Genomic DNA, 17498 nt, shown 5'->3' on the forward strand with positions numbered 1-17498 from the left:
TAAAAGAGAAGTAAAATTAAATGGGAGCCCTGGCTGTGCGCGTTGCGCTTGGGATGTTAAAGCAGCGTGATAATAAAATGGTGCCAGATGTATATTAAAACAGAGATGCGATGATTTTCAGCTGGGTGTGTTAGGTGATGCTGGTGCAGACCCAAGCAGGGCAGCACAGCCCTGGGAGGGAGCACCGTGCCGTGCTGTGCCATACTCTGCCATGCCATTCCACACCGTGCTGGGCTGCCCTGGGGCTGGGGTATGTCTGGGCAGAACCGTGTTTACCTTTTGGCCATGGCAAATCCCTACTCACTCCTGCTGGGAGCCGTTTCCTCCAGGTTTTCCCCACTCTGAAGCCCTCTGTAGAGCAAACACCTCCCTTTGCTATGTGACCGAGATGTGGGGAGCGTTGGGTGGGCAAGAGCAGCTCTCCAGTGGCCCTGCAGCCTTCCCGCACCCAGGCTAATATCATTTTAGCTGCCCCCATCTCTATCTGGACTAATGCCGCTAAAGTCTTTAGCGTTACTGGGGATGTTTGCCAATGTGGGAGAACTGCAGCGGGCACAGAAGCTGCTTGATACCTTCTCCCTCTGAACGGCCTCGCTCCTGCCACCCTTGCCAGTACCAGGTGAGGTCCGTGCTGGAGCTGATGCGTGGTGGGTGATGGCCAGAGCTGGCACAGAGCAGTGCCATGGGCTCAGGTTACTCAGCTCCCACTGAAATAGGAGCCTGGACAGGGCAGAAATAAAATGGTACAAGTCAGGAGGAGTGGCAGGGAGGCTGGAGCTATTATAAAGCCATTATGGAGCTATTACAGCACTACTAGCTATTGCTACTCCTGCTCCCTGGAGAGAAGGGTCCCAGGATGATGCTGCTGCCCGGAGCATTCCTGCTGCCTCCATCCCCTGCCCTGAGGCTCAGTCCTGAGAGGGTATGCCTTCAGCTAAGACATCTCATGGCTGATTTCTTCATTTCTAAACAAAATGTGTAATATAGGACCCACACATGTGTTTCTTTAACACTTTGAGGTGGTGACTCTGCTGCTAGAAGGGATGGGAGGACCAGCCATGGTCAGGCGTGACCCGGAGTAGCTCCCGTGATGAGACAGAAAAAGAAAAACCCAGTTCTTCTCTCTGAAGAGGAGAATTATTTCCAGCATCACAAGAAAACAAAGCAGACCAAGAGGGATTATTTTCCCCAAACAAGATGCTGTTTGAAAACACCCACTTGGAGTCACACATCATTTTTTTCCTCCCTGCTTGTTGCATCTTTGCCAAATCCAAAAATTTTGATACCAAGTTGGCCTCTAAATTCATGAGACCAGCTTAAAATTCCTGAGATTGCAGTTTTATTTTGAAAAATCTCATTCTTTTTGTTCACTGCTTACTGCTGGAGTGCTAAAAGACCCCATTTTCATGTGTCTCTGACCACATTGGCTAGAAATCCCCTTTTGCTCCCTATTTTCTTGATTCCCCATTGATTGAATGAGTTCTGGAGCTGGGCCTCGGAGCAAAAACGAAGCACTGGGAGATTTGCAATTGATGGTAGGAGTTGTCAAGAGCTGTTGTCAGCACAGCATACAAGATGTGCGTGAACCATCCCCAGCAACTGTTCCTTCCCAAGCCAGCTCTTCTGACAAGACAGAAAGCACACAGAGCCGCCTTTCCCGGCACAGATACCCGCCACAGAAGATGAAACGAGAGCTTACCCTGCTGTCAGTTTGAGCGGCGTTGGGTTTGAGCTGGAGAAACACCCCCGCACATGCACACACCTGCTCCCACATACTCTGGCTCAGCCCCAACCATCCCCGCACTGCATTTCACGTTCAAGGCTGAGCAGGTTTGGCTGCTGGGACACGTCTGGGTGCCCAGGATCAGGTTGGGACGGCCAGACCTCGCTGGGGACCCACGGACCTGCTGGGTGGGAGCAGGTGGAGCGGCTGGGGCCGGCTGCCCGTGCCCCGGCTCTGGGAGGACACAGCGGCTTTGTTTGCCTGTGTGCGGTGTGGGAGGCTCCCCCAGCTTGGCACCAGAAGGTTAGTGCTTTTTAAAAGACTATTGTTTTCACCCTGTGTTTTTGGAAAAACAAGGGGGGAGCTGGGCAGAGGCATGAGACCCATCCTGGCTTCTTCTGCCTCGAGTTTCTGCTGCTGTGGGCCCCTCCCTGGCTGCGCTCCCGGCCCCCCGACCTCCTCCTTCCCACGCGACTGCGGCTCAGATCCCTGATCCTGCTGAACTTGTGTTCTCTCACATCTCCCCCTTGTTTCTGTCCCCGTTCTTCACTTGGTAGGAGAGGTCTGTGCTGTGTCAGGAGCACCACCAACAGCAGAGCAGAAACACACAAAGGTGTTTCTCCAAAGCCAAGACTTCTCCAGCTTTGGCCTCGCACGGGCATCTCAGCTTTCGTTGTGGTAAACCTGGCCAAAGCCGATTGCCCTCATCGCTGCAGAACCAAACCTAAAGATTTGTTGTGAGATGCCTCAGTAACCATGGGGCTAATGACCCAAATAAGAGAGAACACGCAGATATAGTTGGAAAAAAACCCCACACGTGCTCTGGGACTTGGACTGTGGGATCAGCAGGATCTCCAGGGGGTTTTAGCTGGACTCTAACTGAGACCCAGCACACACGTGCCTTTTTCTTAGGAGAGATAGGTTTAGGGTTTGTCCTCCCTGGCTTTCACTGTTATCAAATGCCTGCCTAACAAGATTTATGAAATCAATGAACTTCTGTATAATAATGACAGGAATGCAGATTTCCTCTGCTTAGCCAGGGCTTGCTGTGACTGTGCAGAGCAATTAGAGGTGACTCACAGGGGCAGGTGGACTTGGCCAGGATCCCAGGAGGGCTGGCCCTCTCTCCGGGATGCAGGGTGCAAGGTTGGCTTCATGGTGATGCCAAGAAAGCAGGTGTTTATTTGCATGTAATGATTTTTTTTCTGTAACTGGATTAGCATGGAAGGTGTTTTTCCTTTGGAGGAGTTGCAAGGTAATGTCTCATTATGTAAGGGATCCAAAAAGCAAAGGGCTGTTGATAATTGGCAAAAATATTTAAGCTTCCCACCTGGAACTGGTTGGGTTTGCTGATGAAGTTGTCTGCAGCTCAGGTGCCCACCAGCACGGAGGCTGGGGAAGGACCATAGCTCCTGGAGTGGGTGGCTGTCAGTGAGCCTCAGCGCTGGAGGATGCTCTGCCCGGGAGTGAAGGTCAGGAGCAGGTTAACACCCAGAAAGTGTTTCCTAGGTGTGGGCAAGGTGTTTGGTTTGGCTTGTCTTGTACCTCCCTTCTAATGGCAGGAACAAATATTTCCTTAGTATTAATCACTGGAATGATGAAAATTCACTGTCTCAGCCTTAAATGATGAGCAGCTTCCTGGTCTGTGTTCCCAGCTTGCCCCACAGATAAGGGCTGTAATGCTCTTTGGTTAAGATAACATGGAGCCAGACCTGTCCCTGCTCTTGACAAATTTTAATTTCATGATCCAGTTCCTGGCTGAAGAGGTTTCACACAGCAGCAGAGAGGGGCACTTCTCAAACCGGGGTACTGTAACTACATGTTCTTAGCTTTAAGCCTCTCTTCACTGCTGATGGTGAAAGAAACAATCTCCACACCCTGCCATAAAGTCAGTTGCACCTGGGGCAGGTGGGTGAAGGGGGGGAAGTTCTGGCTTTTGACCTCAGGAGTTTTTCCTGGTGTGAATCTGCTGCGTACTCTGCTGTAGCTCAACAGCTTTTGCAGTCAGATCCAAGGGTGGGGAACTTGCTTAAAGTGTTTCTTGTCTACATCGCTTTTCCAGTGGGGTGAGATGTGAATAAAAGCCCTGAGACTTTGGGTTTATGATGTCAGGCTTTAAATTCAAACGGCTAAATTGGGAGGAGGTTTCATGGGGGCAGAGTGAGCCCTGCAGCAGCACCAGGAGCAGCTCCGAGCCAAGTGCTTGGACAGATCTGGTAGACAATGTTCTGATCTCTTACATCACTCCTTAGAGCCACGCTGCTAATCCTTTGTATCTGTGCAAACACAAGGGGAGAATCTCTCTGTTGTTTTCTTGCTCTGGCCAGACCTTCCTTCCCTTCCTCCTGCAAAGTGCAGACTTGAGGACGCAGCCCAGACCTTGAGTTTCTGGGAGAACTTGGAGGCACAGACACCGGCCTCTGGCTCAGTCATACCAAAGAGGTTTTTTGTGATTTACAGTGTATTGTGCTGAGTGAGTTGGCAGATGCTCTGAACTGGCAGAGAAGGAGGTACATCGTCATGTGGAACAAAACACTGTCTCCTGGCAAAAACAAGGAGAAAGTCTAGTCTGTGGACTTACCCGCTGAGTGCGATACGGTGCTTAAAAATCATCCTGCAGAAAAGTAATGGGTAATCTGGTCGAACGGTATTAATTATACGAGTTTCCAGTAAGTGTTGTTGCTCTAAGTGCTATCTCTGAATGCTTTCTCCATGAAGGAATCATCATCAAAGCAGACATTTAAATAATGTCAAAGGCTCTTTGACCCTGAAGCGTGCGGGGGTGAGGGGAGGGCATGAGTCACAAAGAAAATAGGGCTGTTTTCCTTGTTGCTCAACCTTTCGTATTCTTCACCTTTTAAATAAAAATGAGTATTAATAAATACAGCAGACCCTGAAAAATCCCCCTCAGAGTCAGGTGCCAAGGTGAATGAGGTCCTCAAAGGAGAACGTGCAAGAAAACTGGGTCATCAAAGCAGCAGCAATGTTAAACTGATGAGTAGTGATTGAAACAGCAGTTGTGGCCCTTTGGATACCACTGACATTAATGAGGCTCTCACTGAAGTCACTAGTCCTGCATGCCATGTGTTTCCCTTGATCTCTTGGCCATCTCTGTTTGCTTTTTGTTGCCATCGAAAGTGGCTGTGCTGCTATTGTTTAATTGCAGTTCTGACTATTGACATTAGTCAAGTGTCAAACAGCCCTTAAGTAAACGAGAGCTTTCTAAACACCACCCCAACCATTCATTTCAGTTTTCTGAAGCCTGTAGAACTGTTTCTGCCTGACCTTATGCAGGTATAAACCCAGAGTAACCCTGTTGAAGTACATGGAATTATTTCACAGTGCAAGTAGGATCAAACAGAAGCTCCAGGGACAGCAGTTTATCTTCCCAGAGTAAGCACTTGTTTTTCTAATATGATTGCAAATTAATTCCAGAGATAATGTGATACCATGTAATTGAGAGTCCCCTGAGCTGGTACCAGAGTTTTTTTGCCGATCTCTCTGCAGATCAGTGAGGATGTTATTGCACCACCAGTAATGAAGATTTAGGGAGTCCTTGATTGCTTTGAATGTTTGTGTCCTACGCCCCTGTGCTGCTGAAGGCCTCTCTCTCATCCCAGAAAAACACTGCAATAATAAATTTTCTTTCCTTCTCCCACCTTCCCTCATTCCTATATTGCTTGATATTAGATGGGCTAAAGGCTACATGTGCTGCAGTTGTCCCAAGGTTGATTGGATCTTGGCAAGCTAAAGAGAGAAGAAAGCTGTGAAGGGAGTGCTGCAGCCCTTCTCCCATCTGGGATGCTAATTTGAGTATTTCCTCAGCCCAACCATCAATTTTTCATGGAATTTGTAAGTGGGTACTTGCCTCTGAGACCTCTAACCTACTGTTGGACAGGACTGAAGCAGGCCAGCAGCTTCCCATCTTATTCATGCTTGCTGCCAAGCTGAGGGTTTAAAAGCTTAGGAGCTACTAGCATACAAAATTTGCCTCTTACAGTTCCCCTGAAACACTCTTTTGAGTGACACAGGAAAAGGGAGTGAAGTCTTCGGGCTGCTGTGAAGGGAGGCAGGGTGTGTCTGGGGCTGTGTGCTGGCCTGGCAGACCTGTGGGTGCCTGGGGTGACTCTTCCCAACCCGGCTGTGCTCTCCAGATGCCGTGGCAACGCAAACAAAGTGAGAGGGATGCTAGTAAGAGTCGCAGTGTAAACCCTATTTCTGCAAGGCTCAACGACAGCTGATCAGAAGAAACCTGTTTATTGTGAGGTTTAGAAAAAACAATTTTTATGCAAATTGCTTTTTTTGGCAAGTAATGGGGTTGATACAGAACTTGGAATTACAGTTTTAAAAATACAAATACATAATATCTTGTTTGACAAACACAAAGCAAACTTCTTTGCCAGGGAACACTAAATGAGAAAATGTTTGCTAAAATAAATAGTCAACAGACATGGGATGGGGGGACAAAAAAACCGAACCCAACTCAGAAGCCAAAACCCCACTGAAGAAGCAGCAGTCACATCTTCAATTTTACGCTCAGGCTGTACTTTCACTTTGCTTTTCCTGTTCGATAGCTGCCAGAAAAACAGAGGAAACAAAAACATCATCAATAAACATTACAACGATTCTGCAGGATACAGATTTCTACCATCATTCTTAAAGCCTTAAATGACAAATCCCCACTTGCTTGCTTTGGCCACCCTTGAAATGTCAACCTGTTCCCACACCTGCATAGCTAGTAGGGTGCAGTTCATGATGTGCCAACCTCCTCTTGTTTTACAGCTTTAGCATCAGTAGGGATGACAAAATGGAAAAAACAGGTATCTTACGTCGAGGGACAGTGTGTGTCCGTGGCTATCAGTACTGACATATCAAAAGTGGTTAGTGACATTCTTCTGAAGGAAACCACTCAAAATTTCTGGTCCAAATGCAGAGAAATGCCATTTTCACATCTGAAGTTGAATGTGAATCATAACCCTCACCTGTGCACAGCATGTGTGTGGGAGACCGTGCACGAGGAAGATTGACTGTTAGATGAGGATGATGGTGGATTTCTCTCGCAGCTTTATTCCCAGAGAAGGGGCCTGGAGCCCTCCTGGCCGGGGCTGACAGCAGGTAACAGTGGGGGGCAGCAGCCCATCTGCTAGATAACATTAAATCCAGAACCCAGGCACCTCGGGGGGATGCTGCCAGGCCTGCCAGAGATGTGCAAGGGTTCCCCCATGGGTCTGTGCCTCCAAAGAGGCTGGTAACACAGTAATTACAAACACTTTGATCTTGTTACCTGCAACCAGCAGAAAAACTGGTCTTGCTTTTAGCAGAAGCAAGAGCAATCCCATCAGAAAGGATTTTTCAGACAAAATGCACCACGAGTTATAACTGCTCGTATCCTCAGAAGCCCAGCATAGAGTACAAGTCTTAGTATTATCCCCAGTTAAAGTCAGGCATGAGTTTGAGCCTGTAATCCTATGATTAGTATTCACTTTGCATATGAACTGCAATACAGATTGTGTCCTTGCTACTCGTAGTTCATATAGCCTCATAAACACTTACTTTCTTTAGTGGGCAATGGATTTTTCTCTCTGGTTTCCGTCTTCTTCAGCTTGGTCTTGTCAAATGTTTCAATTTCTGCAAAATCTGGTTTGTCGGACATGGTGGGTCCTGACAAAGAAAGGAAAAACACAGCCGTGGTTTCATTAGCTAGTGCTGTGATATCAGCCATCTGCAAAGCATTTTCTGCTCGGAAGAAAAAATATGAAAATACCATAAAAATGTTTATTCAAAACCCCCCCACAAATCTAACACCTCAATCTGGGACCTCTCCCTGAGGCTTGGCTCTTTCAGAGCAAAAGAGAAAAGGCATAAATAGAATTTTATCTAGTTTCTCAGATGGAATTTCTAAAAATCATATTTTGCACATGGAAACGAGAATATCTCAGTAAAGAAAAGACAATGCATTAATTGCCAGTAATCCATGGTGCCTCCTAACGTAAACCTCTCTTTCAAGAAATGCTGCTAACCAGAAAGTCTACAATAAACCCCAAATCCAGTATGAACAAAGAGCTTAAATTATGATTTTTGTTTTAACTAATAGGATTTGTCTTTAATTCTGAGCACCCTGTCCTGAGTGCATACATACCCCCGTATCTGGATGAGCTGCTTGGACACTTGTGCTTAACAATAGAGGACCGGTTCCCCCAGCCCTTTGTTTGCTCTCACACTCAATATCCCAGTCACAGGCTCAATGGGTTTGATTACACCCTGTTATAAGAGAAAACCACAAAGCACACCAGCATTCAACACTTCACCTGCCAAAACTTCCCTAATCCAATTACTGTTTTTAATAGAAATTCAAGTTAAAATCCAGCCTGGGTGTTATTCCCCCGATTTCAGTGGAGTTCCCCATCAAGGCAAGGTTTGGCCCGGAGATGGCTGATATAATTCAATTTTTTCCTTCCTGAAGACAAACAAATTTCATTGCTATCTGCACTGAGACAACAGAAATAAATATTCACAGGGAAAAAAAAAAATTAAAAATGAAAAGCTACTAAAACCACATGGCATTACCGTCTGGCTGCTCTCTCCTCAGCTGCTTGGTGGCCGTCTGAGGCAGTGTGAGTTGAAAAAGGTCAGGGTAATCCCTCCTCTCCTCTCCTCCCCCCCGCCCGAGCCCATCGCTATTAATATTGATTAGTTTAGTGCTGGGATTGCTCAGTGTTTAGGGAAAGGACAGATTGCTGTTGCAGAAAGTGCACGAGGGAGGGAAATCGGAAAACTGACATGGAAAACTGCCAAAATACATCTTGATTTTTTTTTCTTTTTTTTTTTCTCCTAGCTTACCAAGACAATAATATTTAAGTTTCCCTTCCTGCCCTTCTTTTACAATGCTGAGGTTTAGAGTTAAGGTGAGGTTTGAAGTTCATTTAAGGGCTGGTGCTGCAGTTCGTGGGGAGTCTTTAGGTGAATTCAGCAATGTCCCTGGGGATCATCCGCCACCCGCCCAGGCTGGCAGAAGCACGTGCTCAGGGGGGCTCTAAGCACAGCTGTGGCATGACTGACTCAACTGAGGGCCACATCCGAGACAGGCACGGGTTGGGCACCGCGCTGGCGGCCAGGAATGTGTCCTGAAAGGAAAAGCAACGGATCTTTCATTCGTTCCCATTTTGGGGGCTACAGACCCACGGGCTGGTGCCTCCCTCAGCCTGACGGTGCTTGGCTCTGCCCGCCAGCCCGGGCAGCTGCCCACAGCCGACCTTCCTGCCTTGCTTTGCAAGAAGCTGTGTTTGCCCATCCCGCTCGCGTGGCTGTTCCCTGCTTTCCCCCATCCCGATGGCATGGACCACGCCAGGCTCACGCGCAGGGAACCCCTTCAGTTGCAGTGAAAGGAGAATGCACTGTAGGTGCCAAGTGATGGAATTCAGAAAAACCTTTGAAATGGCTATTAGCTCGTGCCTGTATTTGCAAGACACATTTTGTATTGGGTGTGGGCGCTACCTATAGCCACCTCCTAGAGCTGCTGCTGTTGAGAGCTGTGGACATCCCTGTGGCTGTGACACGGCTCCAGTTGTGCAGCACAAAATTACTTGGGGAATCTTTTTTCAAAGCCCTTGAGTTTGGGAGGGAAGGGCTGTGCATATCCTCATACATGCTGGCGTGAATTTCCTCTTGTGTAACTTTGGATGTGTCCATCTGAATCACTTGTCTAGACTCCATCATTGTCAATACGGAGGTAACTAACTTGGGATAAATTAATTGTGCCCTAGGAGTATCTGGGTTTCTCTGCTGGCTATAAGGGGAGCCTGGACAGTGAGCTCAGGGAGACCGAGATTTCTCACAGCTGATTGAGAGCCCTGGGAAGGTGCTGTGGATCCTTCTGTTGGCATAACAGGCTTAGATAGAGAGGGTTTGAGTCTGGTACGTGTGCACGGAGAAAACGGTTTTAATGTGTTTAAACGTGTTTTAAGGACGACTTCTTCCCATGATTGTTTAAATTAAAATAATAAAGAGGTTTGTGGTTGGACTAGATGATTTTAAAGGTCTTTTCCAACCTAAACGATTCTGTGAAATGCAGAGAAAATGAGTATTTTTCCTCATCAGCATTCATAAACAGTGGTTCCTTTCCACTCAGTGATTCTCTCCTTTATCCCTCCTGTTTTCTGTATCTTCAGAGATTGCAGGGGTTGCTGCAGGCCCTGGCAAACTCCAGTCTAAGAGCACTTCTTCTCTGTAGCCATGTCTGCGGTGTTTGAGGTAAAAAGAGAATGGAGTATTGTCGTGGTGGAAAAACCTGCATAATGTTGCTCAGCTGGAGCTCCAAAGAGATGGTCTGGGTCCCACTGAGCTCAGCCCTGTGTAAACCTGGCTCTGCTGCTTCTGGACCTAAGATTGTCCTGGCAGCATCACAGCTCCAGTTTTGTTATGCTAAAAGCTCAGTTGACTTGTGCAGGCTGGCTCCGTTACCTCTGCATCTGCACTGACTGTTCACCCAATATCAGTGTGTGTGCATACCAGTCATACTTAGTGTCAGGACTCGGTTCCCTTGCTTCCATCCCATTAGTCCAACCAATTGTCAAAAATAGAAAGCTGTGTTCTTGACCAAAACCCCCTGGGAATAAACAGGAAGGCGGCCACTGGGTGAATATTCCATGTAGGCCGTAGCTCAGGTTTGGCACTGAACAGTCTCAGTGTTTGTTTAAAGAGAGACCATTAACCTCTTCTTGTTAGGCTGGACACCAGATTTAGAAGATCAGAAGGTCAGAAAAGACTTTAAAACACAATCTGAAGGATTTTTGAATTTGGGTAGTTCATGAGTTTCAGTTTTTTAAATATTTGTCCATTTTTACAAGTAACAATTGGAATTCTTATTATGAAGAGACATTACAAGGGCAAAACCTCTTAAACTTTTAATTTTAAGTTTAATTGTCTCAGATGTAGTGAGTAAATGAAGTGTTCAGGACAGCAAAGCAGAAGAATCTCTCTCCTGGCTTTCTGTGTACAGTCACAAGCTCAGACCCTGTCATCCACAGCAGAGCTCAGTTTTTTCTAAACACACTAAGACAGGGTGGGCAAACTTTGTTTTTCACCACCACCATTTTGATTGCCTGATTTATTGGCAGACCTCATATTCAAACCAGTTCGGCATACATTGTTTAGGTTTTTAGGCTGAAGATGACCAGGTTAATATTGGGTAGGGTTTCTGAGGAAGGTGCAATAGTGTTAGTCCACGTAACATAACGATGAGAAAGTGGAAATCAGTAGATATTCATCTCCATAACGAACATCTTGACCATTGCATAAAGGCCCTGTCAAGTTTCTGTAGCTTGTAAGTACAGTACTGTGGTCAAACACAGCTTGTGTTGGATTCAAGCCTCGTGTTTACATACTGTGTGCAGGACAGAGAGCCATAGGTAGTTTTCGTATGGAAAGTTTGGAGTTTGGCCTGAGGGCATTGCACAGTGTGTTGAGCCTGGTCATGGGAGGGAAAGATGGGTAGGTAGTATCTTACTCAGATGCCTTTTACTTTCTCTGGGAACTGAAATATTCTTGCTGTATGAGCAGCACAGCAGTTTTTTGACAGGTTTTTAATGGCAGCATTTCAGAGTCACCACCTTCAGTAAGGAGAACATGGCATTTGCCCGGCCTTGGGATGACTGTGGTAGCAATGAACCACAGCGGTCGGTGGGGTGCAGAGAGGCAGCTGGGTGATCCAGCATACAGAAGAGAGAAAAACCAGCAAGCCAGTGGAGCAAGCAAACTATAGCATCTTTACAGATCCTGTAGACTTAAAAGTATGTAAAGCCGTTTTGCTATGGCTGCGTCTGAAAAGCTGCCTCAGATACAATGGAAATTGCTTTTTTTTTTTTTTTTTTTTTTTTTTTCAGTCGGCTGCCAAAGGATGAAGGGCTGAGTCAAACCTGCCAGGACTGACACCTCTGATACCAGTGAGTCACTCGCCACTGACAGCATTAAACCGTGCCTGGCAGCGCAAGCGACCGAGTGTCTGTCAAGACACCCACAGAGAAACAGGGGAAAACAAATACTTGCTACCAGGATGCAGTAATAGGTGAGAGGAAATGTTTATAGGGAGCTCAAATGCAAAGGAAAAATTCGGAAGGGAGTCTGAAGAGTGAGGCTGGGAGGTTTGAAGCCTGCTGCCATGTGTTTTTTTCCCTTGGCTGTTGTCATTTGGAAGCAGCGAGCCCAGCCTGCGCGGGGCTGGGGCTGCAGGGACATACAGATATCTGTAAGGGCTACAGCCTTTCATGGGCCGGGGGGATGCTGTGCTCGTGTTTGGCACAAGAGGTGCTCTGGAAACGTTTCATGGAGACGAGTGGGCAACTGGAAGAAGAAGGGGTTTCTTTGGTTCAACAGGAGGAATCAGATCGCATCTATTTCTATACGGAGCTGAGGAGGGACAAAGCACCCTAACGCGAGCAGCCGGTTAGAGGAACAGACGCTCGAGCAGATCAGTGTCTGTAGCCGAGCCAATAAGCTGACACAACTGATTTTATAATCACATTAGTGCTGTCTCGAAATAACACACCCACTCAAATATAACAGTGATTTCATTTTCAAAATGTGGTATTTTTGGTGCTAAAGGTAGAGGAGTAATTTTTCAAGGTCAAAAGCTGGGCTGGAATCTGCAAGCACCCCAATTCCTTTAGGTCCCTATGAGCACTGAGCACCTTCCAGTAAGGTAGCAGGATTGGGTGTGTTGTAAGCTATCCTTAGAAGGTTTCCCGTCCTTAGGGGAACAGAAAAAAAAAAAAAAAAAAGACTACAGCTTCACTGAAAGGGTTTTCTTAGTTCTCTTTGTGCCTTTTGTTCCGTCTTGCTGCCAAAAAAAATATCCATGTTTGGGAACGGAGACAGGTTCCCAGGCTAAGAGACAATGAATCCTGGGGGTGTAAGGAAGGCAATGATCTCTCTTTGGCAGAGTGTCTGCTGTAATGCTGCACTGCTAGGGTGTAAATACTCAATACTTGTCTTCTACTGTATGTTTCAGCATTACCTAAGGTATTTCATTTTCCTTATCGAGACCAATGAACCTGAAGGGTAGGTATGTACAGAGGATGAGGGGAGAGGAGAGGCTAGTTCTAGATAGTCCTTCTGCTTGGGCTAGTTTTTCCAACCCCGTGTTTTCCAAATTGCCCTGAAGTTTAGGTGGTCTATCCTAGGAGTCCCATCGCAGCAAAGAGCAAAAAGAGAAAACATAAGCTAGCGGGAGTGGAGATTTCCTCTCTCTCTTTTTTTTTGGTCTTATAAAACTTGGTATGGGGGTGAATTTTTGAAAGTTTAACCAGATGGCGATTCTTGCAACGGAACTTTCTTGAGGACTGACCCAAAAGTGTGTCTTCCAGCATAAAGTACTTGGCTTCGGCCCAGCCTTTTCTAGCAAAATGCAGCAACACATGCATGCATTATTAAAGGAAAAAAAAAATTAATAAAAAATGTCCATGCACATGCTTCTCTCCCAGACAGGGTGGGGAAAGAAGCATGTGATGTATTAGTCACATTAGTTAATATGCTATAGAGCACATGACAGTTCATGATGAATGCTGGTCTAGAAACACTAGTTTAGCGTGACTTCCAGTCTTTACTAACAGTCTTGTTTTTATCTCTCTCCTTTCTGTCTCTGGACACAGCATCTCTTGCAAGCAGCAGCTCTTAGGGAAAAAGTAAGACAGAGAAGTCTTGGGTGAGTGTTGGGAGTGTGCTCAAACGTGGCTCTTCTCTGCGCAGCTGGCTGCTCTGGAATGAAACAACCTGCTGTTGGATTTCTCACTCTCTTTGCTTTAAACAAAAAGAAAATCACCATTCCTTATGAAGATTAAATTGTGGCACTCAGCGTGCAGCAAATAGATAATCCAAGATAAGATAATAAAATCCAGAGATCTACTAACTTGATATTAACTTCAGATTTTCTTTTTGTCCAGCGCAAAAAGGACAATAGGTGGCTCTGTCATTATAACCCATGTTGTGCTGGGGTAGACTCAGAGGAGTGGTATCCTTGACTTCTGGGACATGGGGTTATGCATGTAGATTTGATGGGTGCTTAACCAGCACTTCTCTTTGTGCTGTCAAATCATTCCATTTGCAATAGCCTGGGACTTCCTGGCAGTTTAAATAGGTTTTATGTTTTGGGGAAAAGAAAGATAAACCCTGAAGTTTTTCAGCTGCTTAAGCAAATGAGGCTGCTGAAGCAGAGGAACAAACTAGGCAGCCAAGTATCTTTTCTAGCTGATCTCCATGAGCGATTTCCAGGATAAAAACTTGTATTTCTACTTGAAGGGATTCATACATCATCTTTTTAAAAAATAATTATCCAATTTCATAAGCTTGTTACACAGAGTAAGCCAAACACATCGGTATTACGTACTGTGTACAAGGTCAACAATTATGTAAGAAAGTGGTGATCAGTTAGTTCCACATCTGTTAACTTCTGCCTGTTCTAATGAAAGCTGCAAGTATGTTATGTTAAATGCTGTTTTTCTTCTCTAAAATGTAAAAAAAACCCAAAACAAACGAGACTATTTTCTTCTCACGACATCAGAAATGAGCAGCTACCTCTTCAGAACCCGGCTGAACCAGAATGTTTTCAGTGACTACTTGTATGGCTTTTTTCTTGCATATATATATATATATATATATATAAAGTGCAGAAATCAGTTGCAGTCTTATTAAGGCTGTGTCTTCATAACAGGGTTAATCTGAGCTCTGTGCACTCCAGCTGGCTCCTCTGGAGTTGGGATACTTTGAGTGTGAGTGACCACACCATGGAAAAACATGGGAGCAGCAGAGAGCGATTGTGTTGGCAGCAGATAAATTGTGCTAACTCGAACTGTAGCCTTTCCCCAGCTCAAGGTAAAAGCACCATGGCAGCTCAAGTATAAATCCTGGTGAGCGCAAAGAACAGGAATTCAAAAGGGATGGGGACATTCAAGCTTTAATTCAAGTTAACTTTTAAGTGGAGACTAGCTTTAGGGCATGAGTTCATGTCTGTCCCAAGCTGGTGAATGCAGAGAAAAGCAAATAGGAATTAAAAACTGAAAGTGTGCAATATTGTAATTTTCGCTTGTCTGATGCATACATTGAATGATTTTTCCCTTTGGATGAATACTAGCTTGCATAAAATTCAAATAACTCAGCTGTCTACAGATGGGGGGGGGGAGTGTGGGAAGGGGAACAGAAGGAAGGAAATGGAACTGAGAAGATTGAATTAACCTTTCAATGTCTTGAATTTCAAGAAGGGGAGAATTATCTCCTGTTAAGTCTGCAACCATGTAATTAAAATGTGAACGAGCCTTAAAAGCCACATTTGCCCCATATTCCGAGACCCCTACTCTAAAGACAGATCTTCCAAAACCAAGACTCAGCTCCAAAAAGTATTCAAAGGCAGGGCAAAAATCTTATGCCATAAATGTTTATTTTAATCACAGAACTCTGGTAGGAAAACGAGTAAAAATGTCTGACATTTACACAGAACATGTGCTTTTGATATTGCATTAGGTTTAAAAAAATCCTTACATATGTGTCTAGTAATGGCAGACAGTCTTTGGGAAGATGAATGGTTTTCTCTGTGCTGGAGGTCCTGTTGTCATAAACCAGATTTTTTTCACCTGCTTGAGCATTGGGAAGCTTCATTTGTTAATACAGGGCAAAGCTTTAAAAATGGGCTTGGATTCAGAGGTGCCCCTTTGGACACTGAGTCAGAAGAACCAGATATTTGATTTGAGAGCCTCCGTGGAGAGTTAGGGATGGCCAAGATGGCCAAGTGTCTTTTCCTGGGCATACTGAAACAAAATGATTGTTAGAAAATTTTATAATGCTGGAAAAGAGGAACAAAGTGAAGACTTTGTCTGGGGATTTGTCTCTGTTTCCGGATGAAATACGCAGGAAAAGATAGCATTTTGCAGAGCAACCACCTGGAAAGTGTTCCTGTTTGCTAATTTTTCTTTGGTGTTGAAAGGACTCGTGTTTGTCAATATTTTTGTGTGATACCAATAGGATACATTTAGGACAAAAATTGAGCACTTCCAAGTCCAGAAGAGTATATCAAATAATTTGTTTGTAGAAGATGGACAATTAAAACCAAAAGCAAATACTTTGCTGACACACAGATCATTTCCCCCACAAGCCCAAACTGTTGGCATAATACTGGTATTACAGCAGACAGTGTCTTGCTTTGCTGTGCCTCGGATTTCCATTTCCTTCTAGTAAGATAATGACCCACTGTGAAGGTAAAGAATTGCATGGCAGGTGATCAGCCTTCAGCAGATTGGATGGCATTGCAAAATTGATTTAAGTTCTGGAGTATTCTAGCTCAGTTTGTACTAAGCCTTGTACAACAGCGAGCACAGTTGGGATAGGGCTGTTTTTCTTTCATTTTCTTCCGTTTCTGATGAGGAGGGATGCAGGGCTGTTGCAGGAACTAGACTTCATTGGAAACTACAGTGTTTAGAGAACATTTATTCTGAAGTCATACTAGGTCAGGACTGACACTGGGGACCCATGAAGGAAATACAGCTTCTTCTGCAATATATACTGGTAATAATGACTTGTGCTCATGAACAGCTCTTCCTGAAAACAAGGGAACTACAGGAGTAATTATTGCAGATCTAATGAGTTACTTTGTGAGCACCTAGCAGAAGAATCTCTCCAAAACTTTTAGGCTGAGCAACTTAACTTGCCTTGTAAGATGACACACTGAGCTACAGAAATGGCTCACCCCTCACGGTGTGGCTCTGGCCATGGATTTATGGATGAGACAGGGATGCCATGGCACTCCGGTCCTAGGAGCCAGACACTGAGTAGATGCATCTGCCAAGGTCCTGGAGCTGTGCAGCAGCTGGGGAATGGGTCCTTCTCCTCGTGAGCAGCCTCACACTGGGGCCTTGCCACTGTGCAAGGCAGTGCACTGTCATCTGTCCTGACATGTGGGTGACAGTCCTGTGTCACGTAGTGGGACTGCAGCCATGCACCTGCACAACCCCTGCTCGTGCTGGGGTTGCTCTGCGTGTGCCTGCGGGTTTGGAAGGGGTGAACGAGCCTCGCCGGGCTCCATGCTGGACTTGCCTGGACTGCTGAAACTGGGCTTGGTGTCTGAGCTGTGTGGCCGTCTGCAGATCATGTAAGCGGGAGAATTATAAAATGCCACTCTAAAACTTGAGCTGTGTCCTGAGATAGTGGAAAACAGATGGGGACAGCGACCACACCGCTCCATTGTCATTTTTAGCTGTGATCTGAGAGGCAGATGCCTTCAATAGCTGTATTTTGTGGGTGTAACCACATAGCCGCTCATGAAGTTCTTGCCTCCCTTCCCTTTAAATTTACTATCTTAGAGAAAGTGGCTAAAGCAAAAGCACTCCCAGGTTCTCCTCAACCTTTCAGAAATAGGCAGCAAGAACACAAAGTGAGCAGAAAAGACTAAAATGGCAGCCTGGGACTGCATATGTCTGCCCCCTGCAAGGAACGTTGGAAAAGTCTGAAAGGAGGTAGGATAAGCTGGCACGAAATGGTGTACTCAGAGCCAGTTCAGAGGAGGGAAGACACTGTCTTGGACTCAAAACCAGCGAACAGGTGCTGTGCAGCGCCTGCCTACCTGCCTGCCTCTGCTGTCTGTCTCCTCTTGCCACGTGTGTTTTCTGTGTCAGGTTTCTTGCAGTTTTATTCCTGTCAACTGGCCAACGTATCTGCTGAAGAGCCAGCTGGAGTCCTCTCTCTCCCATGTTTCATCAACAAAATTGCCAGCTTGTTCTGATTCAGTATCTTTATT

General features: G+C 45.7%; 1 protein-coding gene across 3 annotated transcripts; it reads right to left on the reverse strand.

Moving 5' to 3' along the window:
* Positions 1-5980: 5980 nt before the first annotated feature.
* LOC141965023 (thymosin beta-12-like) lies at positions 5981-8332 on the reverse strand. Of its 3 annotated transcripts, XM_074916074.1 has the most exons (4): positions 8291-8324; positions 7863-7984; positions 7277-7384; positions 5981-6297 (listed from the first exon to the last, which is right to left on the reverse strand). In XM_074916074.1, exons 3-4 carry the CDS (start codon positions 7374-7376, stop codon positions 6260-6262), a joined length of 138 nt encoding a protein of 45 aa, XP_074772175.1. In that variant the 5' UTR covers positions 7377-7384; positions 7863-7984; positions 8291-8324; the 3' UTR covers positions 5981-6259. The 3 variants fall into 3 exon arrangements, with proteins under 3 accessions (XP_074772175.1, XP_074772176.1, XP_074772174.1); XM_074916075.1 differs by lacking the exon at positions 7863-7984 and having other exon boundaries at positions 8291-8332; XM_074916073.1 differs by lacking the exons at positions 7863-7984; positions 8291-8324 and having other exon boundaries at positions 7277-7445.
* Positions 8333-17498: the final 9166 nt, after the last annotated feature.

Source organism: Athene noctua, chromosome 12 (assembly GCF_965140245.1).
Source record: "Athene noctua chromosome 12, bAthNoc1.hap1.1, whole genome shotgun sequence".
In the NCBI taxonomy this organism is placed as follows: domain Eukaryota; kingdom Metazoa; phylum Chordata; class Aves; order Strigiformes; family Strigidae; genus Athene; species Athene noctua.